Source organism: Chaetodon trifascialis, chromosome 2 (assembly GCF_039877785.1).
Source record: "Chaetodon trifascialis isolate fChaTrf1 chromosome 2, fChaTrf1.hap1, whole genome shotgun sequence".
NCBI classification, from domain to species: domain Eukaryota; kingdom Metazoa; phylum Chordata; class Actinopteri; order Chaetodontiformes; family Chaetodontidae; genus Chaetodon; species Chaetodon trifascialis.
In genome coordinates, this window is record NC_092057.1 from 2,611,702 (window position 1) to 2,623,717 (window position 12,016).

General features: G+C 42.7%; 2 protein-coding genes across 2 annotated transcripts; one reads left to right on the forward strand and one right to left on the reverse strand.

Moving 5' to 3' along the window:
* The first annotated feature begins 20 nt into the window (after window positions 1-20).
* Window positions 21-8,158, forward strand: abcg2b (ATP-binding cassette, sub-family G (WHITE), member 2b). Its single transcript, XM_070973116.1, has 15 exons — window positions 21-172; window positions 973-1,032; window positions 1,134-1,251; window positions 1,357-1,512; window positions 2,878-3,035; window positions 3,219-3,370; window positions 3,570-3,662; window positions 4,072-4,220; window positions 4,459-4,610; window positions 5,152-5,241; window positions 5,823-5,947; window positions 6,372-6,526; window positions 6,660-6,749; window positions 6,858-6,910; window positions 6,997-8,158. Exons 1-15 carry the CDS (start codon window positions 21-23, stop codon window positions 7,142-7,144), a joined length of 1,851 nt encoding a protein of 616 aa, XP_070829217.1. The 3' UTR covers window positions 7,145-8,158.
* A 2,529-nt stretch (window positions 8,159-10,687) lies between these two features.
* On the reverse strand, window positions 10,688-11,656 carry LOC139337311 (lipopolysaccharide-induced tumor necrosis factor-alpha factor homolog). Its single transcript, XM_070971857.1, has 4 exons — window positions 11,602-11,656; window positions 11,388-11,519; window positions 10,910-11,084; window positions 10,688-10,802 (listed from the first exon to the last, which is right to left on the reverse strand). Exons 1-4 carry the CDS (start codon window positions 11,654-11,656, stop codon window positions 10,688-10,690), a joined length of 477 nt encoding a protein of 158 aa, XP_070827958.1.
* Between the last annotated feature and the right edge of the window lie 360 nt (window positions 11,657-12,016).

Here is a 12,016-nt window from a genome sequence, read left to right on the forward strand (position 1 = left end):
TAACTCTGCTGCTTTTGAACATGTCTGAGAAGGAGCAGACTGCTTGCAGCGTTGAGGAGTATTTCCAGGAACGAGGGCCAACTGTCACATTCAGCAACTTGCACTACTGTGTTCAAGAGAGGAGGTTCTGCTGCAGGCGAGGTCCTGAAAAACTCATCCTCAAAGATGTGAGGTAGGATATGATACTTATTTTATCAGTGTGTGTGTGTACATTATCATACCATAATATCAAGTTAACAGCATTTTCATTGGGAGCTGACTGTTTGACAGCAGGCTAGAACCACCTGTCGAATGGGACATTCTGCTGCTTCTTCACTGTTTTTTCCTGTATTTATACAAATACTGAAAGTACTACAGCTAACAAGTTATTAGATTTATCTGTGTATTATTTTATTGAGAGTGAAGTCAAGCTTAGAGTTTCACAGAAAATCCAGAAAACATAGTCAGAGATGTTCTGGCTCTACGCCAGAGGGAATGCATTTACATTACAAATAAATATTTTTACACGCAGTGAGTTCAATCAAGTAATCAAAGCAAGAGTGACATTCAAAAGGCACCAGATTTTACAGAATTAGAGATGTCAGTTTCACTGATAGTGTTTTTCAATGCTACTTCCTCTTGCACAGATAATGTTGACAATAGAGCAATGAAGATATTTTTAGAAATTATTTGACATCCACTCCTGCATGCTGATGAATGTGAAAAAAAAGTGTGTGTGTTTATGTATAAATATAGGAGTGCTTATAGAAATATTCAAGCAATCGTTTTATGAACAAAATACTGTCAGTCATCTTCAGATATAACCTGTGGTTACCTGACTTTGAGTCTTAAAAGCATAAATGTGTGAATGTTGCATCTTATATCACACAAGTTAACTTTATCTTTGTAATCTATGTAATTAGACATAATTTTATTAAATTTATTAATTTAAAGTGTTCTCTGTAAATAATTTTTTCTGAATGCTTGTTGCAGTGGCATCATGAGACCTGGGATGAACGCTATCATGGGCGCCACTGGAAGCGGTAAAACATCGTAAGAGACGCGTCCACGTACAGTCAAACACACAGGCGCCGTGTAGGCCCACATGTTCAACCCCAACCACGTGAATATCAGCATCTCTCTCTTTCTGTCAGACTCTTGGATGTAATCGCAGGCAGGAAAGACCCTGCTGGACTGCGGCAGGGAAAAGTTTTGGTGGATGGCAAAGTTGTCACGTCTGAACTCAGGCTCAGCTCTGCCTATGTGGTTCAGGTACACAGATGCAAACATATAAACACAAACACACGCAGTACTTGACAGTATTATACTTTGGACTCCTCTGGATAGTCTGTTCTTCATCACCTATTGTGCTTCCAGGACGACATCCTGATGGGCACTCTGTCAGTGAGGGAGAACCTTCTGTTCAGTGCGAACCTGCGTCTCAGCCGTCAGCAGCACTCCTCTGCAGACAAGAACAGCAGAGTGGACGCCATCATACAAGACCTGGGCCTGACAGACTGCGCCGACACCAAGGTACCGCGCTGCATGCACGAGCTCTCTCTCTTTAACAGTTACCGTTGTTCTTTGTTTATATACTATGCTCTATTATAATATATATTATAGAATTTGAATTATATGTTATAATACAGATTATATAACTATATACTTAGTTATATTTTTAACAATTGCTGCTATTCTGTGTTCATATATTTAGTTACATTTTTTAAGAACATTCTTTTCTCTTAGTTTTATTCTCATCCTTACTCTTCTTTATTGTATATATTTTATGTTTTTCTGTATGCTTAACCTGCTGCTGCAATAAAACAATTTCCCTATTGGGATCAATAAAGTCTAAGCCAAGTCTAAGCCTATTGCTCACTGTACAGCAGTGTTGGGAAGAGGACTGCAGGGACTTAATCTGACTCAGGCATAAGCAGAGGGTCTTTCTTTAAAATCTACTCAAGCAAATGTAGAAAGTAATTCACTCTGAAGCGTTTTAAAAATGAGAATTGATGTTTATTTCTTCACTAACACTACTCGTGTGAGAGAACAGTGTTTGAACCATAATGCACAAATGGAAAATAAAACAGATCACTCCTTTCTGTCCAGTGTCGCACTCATATGGTTGACAGACATGTATTTGTGCTCTGTAATGATGTGCGTATGAAAAGTGACATTTTAGAAGTGAAAAATACTGACTTTTTTTGATTTAACTTTTTTATTGACTTTTCTTTACAAGTGCAGATCCATACATTGCAAGCGAGTTTGTTTATTGTTTATTTATTTTTAGCGCATGTTAAAACATTACAATTACCATAGAAAAAATGACAATCACTGATATAAGAACTTCTTTTTTAAAAAGAAAAAAACAAGGGAAACATGCAAGGAGGTCCTAAAAAACCCTCAAGGGGCTTGACAAGAGGACTTCCTTAGATAAACATTAAATTGGATATTGTCATATGCATAAAGGTATAAAAGGTGACATATTAGAAGTGGAAAAAGTCAGCATTTTAAGAAAAATAGAACAAACCTGACAGTAACAAGCAAAATACATTGAATGAAAAATAAGAAAGAAAAAATATCTAAATAAATAAATAAATAAAATAAAAATAGTAATAATACAATTAATACTAAATAATAATCATACAGTAATAATTCAGATGCACATTCTTGACAGGATCATCACAAAACAATGTTACATGACATGTCCATTCCTTGGAGCATACAGGTATTAGCCATCATGATCATCACTTTCCTATCATTTCATCAATCATCAAGGTCCCCAGTTACTTTAACAGGTGTGTTTAGCATTTTTCTCCCTTGTTCTTAGCTTAGCAGCAGTGTGTTTTTGTGTGTTTATGCGTGTGTGTGTGTGTGTGTGTGTGTGTGCGTGTGCAGATAGGGACTGAGTTTCTGCGTGGCGTATCTGGAGGTGAAAGGAAGAGGTGCAGCATCGGGATGGAGCTCATCACCTCCCCCTCTCTGCTGTTCCTGGACGAACCGACCACCGGACTGGATTCTAACACTGCAAACTGTATCATCCGTCTCCTGCACAAGTACGACAGTATTACTGATTCATCCCACACGGAGGACGTGAATGACAGCTGAAGCATACTGAAGATGGCGGGTTCAAACAGTGGACTGTTCACCGTCAGCTTTAATTAACACTGGCTCAGGTTTGAGCAGCCATCTCCTGCTGTCTCTCTCTAATGCTAACATATGTCCTTATGTGTGTCCAGCCTGTCCAGAAGAGGGAAGACTGTGATCTTCTCCATCCACCAGCCACGCTACTCCATCTTCAGACAGTTTGACCATCTGACTCTGATGCATAAAGGGGAGGTGGTGTATGCAGGAGCAGCAGAGCATGCACTGCACTACTTCACAGATCTCGGTATGAGTATATTCACTGTGAGAGGTTCAGGACCTTGACTGGGAATGTGTTAGATATAATACGATGAGTCCTTAATAGTGTTCTTTGTAAATTCTAAAATGCCATGTTTTCTTTTATAAGCCTATAAAAGTGAAGTTTAAGCCTGTATTACAATGGTGCATGTCTTGTGTTTTTTATTTGTGTGTGTGTGTTTGTGCAGGCTATCAAATTGAGCCCCTCGACAACCCTGCTGATTTCTTTATGGATATCACAAACGGAGACGCAAAATCAAAAGAGGGAACACTTACTGAAGGTGCGCTGACACAAAACACACACAGTTCAGGTACATGACACCAGCAGAGGCTCAAAGCGTGATACATGATGACCTGTGGGAAAGATCTCGGTGTCGAAGTCAAATTGGGAAAGTTTTCAGACATCTCGGTTATATTTAGTCATTGTTTGAACAGCATTTCAGCAACTATATTTTAATTTGTAGCACGTTTATTACAGAACCTGCCACACGTTGAAATATAGATAATGAATAACAGATGATTACATTTTTGCTGAGGCGCCAAGTTTTTTCCACTTATCACCAAATCACCAAACGCTGCATAACCAAAAAAGACTTAGAGACGGTTAGTAACAGAGGGTTTTATTAGGCGGCTCTGATCTACAACACCGCGATGCTTTGATATAATGGCCCGTCTCTCGTTCCTTGATAGACTGTAAAAACTTGTTGGCAACCAAGTACCGCCAGTCCCACCTGTGCCAGACGGTGCTGGAGGAGCTGGACCACGTCAACCAGAGCATTGTTGAAGGGGCTAAAGGTCGAGATGAGGCAGCCAAGTATGCGACCTCTTTCCTCTATCAGGTCGGTCAACTCCCCTCGACAACTTCCCTCAACTATGTGAGGGAATTACAATCACAGCTGTGATTCATGTCACGGTGAACTGAAATTGAAGTTTATGATGAGTTTATGATGTTACATCACAGAAATTAAGGTCTGCCAGACTGCTGTTAGATTGGCGCTTGGCTGCCCGCTGAATGAACTCTTTTTATCACGCTCATAAAAATCAATGACTTTCTGTGTGTGATTGTGTGTGGGACAGATGCGTGTGGTGTGTGGCAGGACAGTGCTGAACACTCTGAGGAACCCTCAGACCTCTTACGCCCAGCTGGCTCTCAACATCTTTTTTGCCATTCTGGTGGGACTCATTTATTACCAAATGCCCTTAACACTGTTAGAGGGTTTCCAGAACAGGTACAGTATGTATGACCTGCAGCACAGCCTAGTTTTAACTCAGTGTATCTGCTCTACTTTCAACCTATTGTAAATGTGTCACGTCTTCCTCAAAAATTACAACAGAACTACAAAATGAAAATAAAAGATATAATCACAGATTTTTCTTTAGTGTTTTCAAGATATTAATAGAACATTATTGCAAGTTAGGCAAACGTGGTGAGACAGAAAACACGAATACCTGTGTTTCAGAAAGGGCTGCAAGAATAATGGCTTGGGCTGTCAAAGCAAGAAAGACGAAGAGGTCAAAAATAAGATTTACCTCAGTTTATTGAGAAAAATGTGAAAAATGCAAGTACAAGGACTTGAAGGTTGAGTCCAGTTTGAACTGCAGTAAATGAGATAAGAAGATGAGATAAGATGCCGTGATGTCAAGGTGAGGTTGCAACCTTTATGATGTCGTTGTACTCACACGTTTATGGGGACGAACGCAGGTGAGGGTCACATTTTCTGCTCCATCGGAAAAATTGATAATCTGATGCTGTCTCTCTCTCTCGGACAGGTCCGGAGCGTTCTTCTTCCTTATCATCAACATGGTGTTTGCGAATCTCTCTGCAGTTGAACTCTTTATCAATGAAAGAGCGATCTTCATGTGAGTGAAAGATAAAAGTCGTACAAGCGATGTATGGACGAGGTGCAGGAGTACGAAGACGCTCGATGCTCAGATGCATTTCTGTGGATTGCTTTTTAATACTTTTTAAAGAATAAGGCTGGTGTTATTCTACATTTTTCTTATTGTCAGCAAATCCCCTAAAAGACCAAAACCAACAATGCACCTCTCAAGTCTGACTCAATAATACTTTGAGTATTTTGTGTCAAACATATGTTCCTACAGAAGATATACATGTTTAGAAATAGGCCATAAGGTTAGTTTGTTTTTTTTAGGATTCATATTTTCCTAAAACAGCTGAGCAGTTTTTAGGAAATATTATTAAAAAAGGAATAAATTGCGTATTTGTTGGGAACTATTTTCAGCTGTGGATTAATACACATTTGGAGATCTAGAGAGTGTATGTGGGATTGAGTCAAAATAATCTACAGCGTTCTTACTTTAATGCGCAGCGGTTGCTCAGAAGTGCGACATGAATCTGTTTGTCGTAGACTGATGGAAATCCTTCACAGTCCCGCGCTTCCAGCTCCGTCACAGTGTTTGTTCTCATGTGTTTGTTGCAGCCACGAGAACTCCAGTGGCTATTACCGCACTTCTGTCTACTTCCTGTCCAAGATCTTTGCTGATCTCATCCCCAACCGCATCATCCCCATCATCGTGTTTTCATCCATCGCCTACTATATGATGGGTAATTCTCACACATACATACAAGCACACACACACACCTAGAATACACACCACATTGTGTCATGCGGAGGAGGCCCTGATGCAGCCGCTCGCCAGCAGGTGCTGCTTTATTCATGTCCTTGAAAGGACTGTTGTACCTGATCTGCAGTCCTTCAGGACTCGTGCAGAGATCTCCAAATCCAGGAAGTGCAGCTGACTTAGAGGGTGAAAGCAGAAAAGGCAAAATTATGTACTTGATAAGGAAGCAGCCCATAATTCATTCTGCACAGGCTTGGCTTCATCCCAAAGGGGGTTCAAGTTTTGAGAAATAAAATCTAGATGAGAGAGAGCCACACGATTCCAGTTTCCTTTTTTATTGTACCACGGAGTACCGCTCGTTCCTGTCTCATGGAGGATTTTCTGCCTTGTGTCCGCCGCTCTTCCAGGGCTGAAGCCTGCCTTTGTGGCCTTCCTGTGTTTTACCCTGACCATGTCTTTGGTCAGTCTGGCAGGAGTCAGTCTGGCCTTCCTCGTCTCAGCGAGCGTGTCTTCGTTTGCCATGGCTAACATCCTCATTGCTCTCCCCTTCGTCTTCATGATGGTGAGACGCTGAGACACACGCAGACAGAGTATGCATGGCTGAGATTATAATGTGTGCTCCTGAAGAGACGTAGTAGAAGTATTTTTCACAGCTGTGTCGTTCCCTCTCTTCCCACTCCATCCTCCCATTTTAGGTGTTTGGTGGTTATCTTGTCAATCTCAATGCCATGCTCAGCTGGCTGTCCTGGCTGAAATGGATCAGTATCTTCAGATATGGACTGAATGTAAGACACAGAACACAGGCAGAGCTAAAGGCGGCAGCCAGTGGCGTTGAATTTAGTCTTTATGTGTCGAGAGGAAGTCTTTCAGCACAACCTCTTTGTCTCTCTCAGGCTGCTTTCATCAACGAGATGTCAGGGCAGTTATTCCAGGGCAACAACATCACGTGAGTGCTGGGAGACGACATAGCCACTTATACAACAATGACCCACACACACACAGATACGCTGAGCATCTCTGTCTGTGCTGCAGTGTCCCAGGGGAGGTGCTTCTGGAAAGCCAGGACATCGACTACTCTGTGTGGGGCTTCTGGCAGAACCACGTGGCTCTGCTGGGAATCATATCGGTCTGCATGTTCCTGGCCTATGTGCAGCTGCGACGAATCAACCGCTGGAAGTGATGACCGTCCGCCTGTGCGTCCGTCAGCCACGCAGTGTCTTTGTCTTATTTATTTAACAGGCCTCAACTGAAACATATACCATACTGAACTGAAACATATCCCCTCATTTGAGGGGAAAAGGATCATAACACGGGAACGTTTTTGTTCTATGTGTGTGCCTCAGATGAAACAAGCTGTCTATTCTGATTATTGAAATTATTATTTAAGATCAAATTATTGTTACACGTGGAGTCTCTCTGCCTCACTCACTCACGCTCCCACACATAAACAAACACACGTGTTGTAGCATTTGACTCCCAGGTGGATAAGCTGAGCACTAAGCACACTTGGTCTGTGCACGAGGGAATGTGCAGCTACGGCCAAGCCGGCGTCTAAGTCCTTACAAAGCTTCTTACAGCGAGCGAGACAACAGCGACAGTCAAGACACAGAACGTTTCCCTTTTTATTAACTCTGTGCAGAACCAGAGAAGGAACTTTCTTCATATTTTTAGTGTGATGCACCTTTTTGTTGCAAACTCCATGCAAACTTTTAAAAATAATGTAGTGATGAAACACATCAGCATACAGTGTGGGTGTAAACTCGTACATGCTGTAAAACTTGATTACAGGAGCAGAAAAAAAGAGTCACACGTGATAGGAAAGCTTTCCACAGTCAGCCCCTTGATACTTTCATTTTATCAGCTTGAAAATCATTTTATTACACACTCTCTGATAGTCACGTATATAATTGACCACCTCTTCACAGAAGCATTATGACGTTTACGCTGAGTGAAATAGTCAAAGCTGCACTATGGCATTAATTGGAAATATTCAACATGCATAATTTTCTGTATATTTCCCCCAAAGAGAGCATATTTGTATTCTTTAGAAAGGCTCAGGTTAGTAAAAAGGTTCAGGTTTGACGAACGTCGGCTGCACAGCATGAGTTTGAAATACCTAACGCGTCATTTGGGTTGAACCAAATGTTAACACTGACCATCCGTTTAAATAAGAGCAATAAAATACTTTTGATCCATTTTCTTGTTTTGTTATGAGCATTGATATAGACACGCATGTTAAGTTCAGCGACAGGGAGGGTGTAGGGATTCTGTGGTTGATGACGTTTCTGTGGAGACCCCGAACAAGATGCTGGTGACCTGCCAGCTGCAGGTGTGCCGCTCTGTGCCCGAGCCTCAGGGGTCCAGTCAGTCAGTGAAGTTTTCTTTCCACAACTTATCCTCCCTGTACACACTGGACACTCAGAAAAAGTAAACCTACAGATCACAGAAATGTCAGTGTGCGAGAAGCTTCATTCATTCCACCTTGTTAGAAAATAGACAATCAATATGTTCCTCACAAAGTCACATTTCAGTGCACCTGCAGTGCATTGTGACTGAACTGGATTAACTCTAACGCTCTGTGAATAACCCAGCTGTGATGCTCAAGTTTAAAACAAGTTTAAAAATGTGATCTAGGTGCAAAACACGATCTGTGCTTAACCTTTACTTCCCCTCTGACTTGGACAGGAAGACGGATCAAAACAGCCATAACAGAACATTTCATGAACTCAATTCTCTCAGTTTCATAAAAATGTTTTAACACTGTCACAGTGGATGAATATCTTAGCAGGACTGGGCCCACTGACTCTCTGATCCTAGAAGTATACACAGAAGAAACACACATTCACATAGCAGCTCGACAGCACAGAGAAACTGCAGTTCATCCTCAGGTCAGAGGGCGACACGTCGCTGGAGCTCGACTTCTTTAGAAACTTTTCACACTGCTGCCGCTCTTATTCAGGCTGTGTCCCACTGTCACTGGTGTGTTTTCCAACCCACGGAGCCACTCGGTGCATTTCAGCACCACACGCTCGTCCACACCATAGTCCTCCTCCTCCTCGTACTCCACATCATCATACTTATGGTGCTCATTCAGAAGCGAGATCTTCACGATGGAGCTGATGTCTCCCAGCTCAGCATCGCTGCTGTTTTTAGCCGTAACTCTGCTGTTCGGAGTGCTGTGTCTCTGTGATGCTGCTTGATGCCTTTTTGAGACCTTGTCCCTCCTGCGCCTGGAATCTGACGCGCTTCCAGAAACACCACCTCCGCTTCCTGCGTTTCTGGATGCTGAGTGTTGATGCCTCTCGCTGTTCCTCCGCTGCAGCAGCAGAACAGCCTCAGGTGTGAGAGTCAGTGTGAAGCGGGCTTCCTCCTGATGCCTGGCCCTCGTCTTCACCTCTGGTTCGTTCCTTACCGAGCTCTGGCTCGTGTGTTTGTGCTGCTCTGCCTTCGACAGAGATTCGCCCGAGCTGGAGGCTGGAAAGCTGTCTGTTTGTGATGAAGGCAACAATCTGTCCCTTCTCTGTGCATGCAGCTCTGCACCTTTGGCAGTTGGCAGATGACTCCTGGGTTGGCTTTTCTTCCCCAGCTGCTTGAGGTTTGAAGCCAGTCGCTCCTTCACTGAGCTGCCTTTGTCGTCTCTTTGAGTCTTTGTCTTGGCCACGGTAGTTTTAGATGAAGTGCTGTTGATAGGTCTCTCCTTCCCGGTCAGTCCTGACACAGAGCGTGCGATCGAAACAGGCGGGATGAACGGCATTTTGGCAACGCACAGGATCAGATATGAGAGAAGCTCAGTTTTGCTTTTGAAGTGCGGGAAGACAAAAGAAGAGCGTACTAAGGAGGAAACCGATTTACTGAGGGGATACTCAGGCGCATCCTCGGCCATGCAGGGGTCAGCAGCGAGTCTCTGCCGGGATCCACCGGTGCTCGTCCACCCTGGAAGGACAGACAACCTGCCAAGGTCTTATACCTGAGCAGCGGGAGGGCGTGGCGTGTATGACCTCAGCGGAGGGGAATGAAGGGTTTTGCTGCAACTCAAACGCTCATTACTCTGAGGCTCAAAGATCTAAAATAGACCCACACCTTTAATCCTCTGGTGTCATCAGTGAAGGCACGTTTACTACACACAGTGCAGGTGCACATGCCGGCTTAATCCGCACAGGCTGCTCTGATGACTGCAGAGAAAATGAGGCTGGAATCAGTATCCATGGCAAGAATGTAGCATCTGTGGAAACCGAGTCTAAATGAATGTGGATCTTTATTCTTGACTTTGAATAAAGTAGTTTGACAAATTAATAAATAAAGACATCAAGGTTACACTCACTAGCTTTTCTCTCAGCGTCCAACTGCATCTCACAGTGTTCATCAAGTGAATCCTCAAGTTTTCTCTTTTTTAGTGAAATGATGATTTGGTTAGCCTTATTTATTTCAAGCAAAATATAAATGACTCATGTCCAAGCTTAGCAATTGTTCCTGCTGTGTGCTCTTCTTTTATAAGACACAAAACATTCAGTAAAGATTGCCACAGAAAACATTTATTTTATATGATTAAAAAAGACATGATTAAAATAATTAAAAGCCTTATGGCATGAGTATCTTTTGTACATTTTATACATTTAAACATCATTTAAACAATACATCTACATACTATAAGTTATCCTGACGAACTGCAAGAGTCTATCTGAATGTCTGTCACAGTGAAAAAACACATTAACCAGCTGGTAGTTCAGCAACATGTCTTCCTGTGTATGTGGAGGACCCTTTGACAGCGAGGACAAGTGTGATAGGCGTCCTTGAAATGGTTCACAAATAATGGAATCAGGCAGCATCCAAGCAGCAACCTGTCAGACAGAAATCATGCATCAGTCTTTGCTTTTTGAATGTGTGTATCTGTGTGAGTGGTGATTCATTTAACCGGATTTAGCTGTTTGAATGAGTCTGTCCTCACCCGCACAACACAAACACAAGACACATGAGCCATGCGTGAGTGCCGACTCGGTAGGTGACCTGCGTGGTGACCTGAGTCTGACAAGATGGGCACGTTGTCAGAGCTGGAGAGCGATACAGCTCCGTTTCATAGCTCACAAACTTCAGCCTGGGAGTAGATGGAGGGACAGTGGACACTAGAGAGAAGACATGGAAGGATGAAAAGACTGCTTTTACACTTCACGTAAAGAACAAATGTAGCAGCATGTAGAGGACAGTACCATCCCATGCACCTAGTGTTCATGATTTACACATTTTTTATAGTATTTGGACAATAAAACACTATTAATGGACAGACAACTCTACAACCAACACCTCCCAACTTAAAATGACTTACTAAAATCTACACTTGAGCGTAAAAGGAGAGGACAACTCTGAATGTTGAACAAAGAAAACGCTGATATGTTCAAAATGGAGGCAAGCATGGAGTGAGCATGTACCTGGCAGAGGTGACTGAGCTTGGGTGGAGCAGCCAACCCCAGAAGAAAAGGAGAAGGAAGGAGGTGGCGGTGGAGGGCTGAAAGGTGAGTGAACATGGTAGATCCTCACATTGTGCCCTGTGTGACTATTGTCTGGAAAAGCAAATACACACAAGTTTCTTTTAGCTGTGGAAACTGGTCCTGTGTAACCAAGCAGGCTGAAAGGGTATTTTACCTGGTAAGAAGTACGCTGGAGGTGTAGGAAACGGCTCCTCCACCTTTGACCCCATTTAACAATTTGGTGATGTTCCACAAAAAGCGAGAGTGAGGAAGTGAATGTATTTTGATGTTTTTACAGCCAGCAGCAGTTCATCTGCAGTTCAACCAGGTGTGACAGAGAGGTACTAATTGAAACCTCTTCTGATTGGTTTAAGAGCATATTACCCACAAGTCAACAGCAGGACGAGCTTTCAAATGAGGCAGAAGTGATTTGGAGGTCATTTTTTAAAAAGCTGCACTACCTTCCTTATGTTCACTGCAGACATGCATGCATCCCAATTTCACTGACTTCCTTGCAACTGTATGTTGTCAGTGATAACTCTCATTTGCAGGTGCAGGCACCAGAACAGCAGATACAGATTAAGATCATA

Bases quoted from the DNA above. Each gene is read 5' to 3' on its own strand.
- LOC139337311 (XM_070971857.1), bottom strand. From the start codon at position 11,656: ATGGGGTCAAAGGTGGAGGAGCCGTTTCCTACACCTCCAGCGTACTTC. The intron at 11,085-11,387 runs GTACATGCTCAC...TCTTCTCTCTAG, and splicing joins AGCTCAGTCACCTCTGCCAG to TGTCCACTGTCCCTCCATCT. The intron at 10,803-10,909 runs GTGAGGACAGAC...TCTGTCTGACAG, and splicing joins CTTGTGTTTGTGTTGTGCGG to GTTGCTGCTTGGATGCTGCC.
- abcg2b (XM_070973116.1), top strand. From the start codon at position 21: ATGTCTGAGAAGGAGCAGACTGCTTGCAGCGTTGAGGAGTATTTCCAG. The intron at 3,371-3,569 runs GTATGAGTATAT...GTGTTTGTGCAG, and splicing joins GCACTACTTCACAGATCTCG to GCTATCAAATTGAGCCCCTC. The intron at 3,663-4,071 runs GTGCGCTGACAC...GTTCCTTGATAG, and splicing joins AGAGGGAACACTTACTGAAG to ACTGTAAAAACTTGTTGGCA.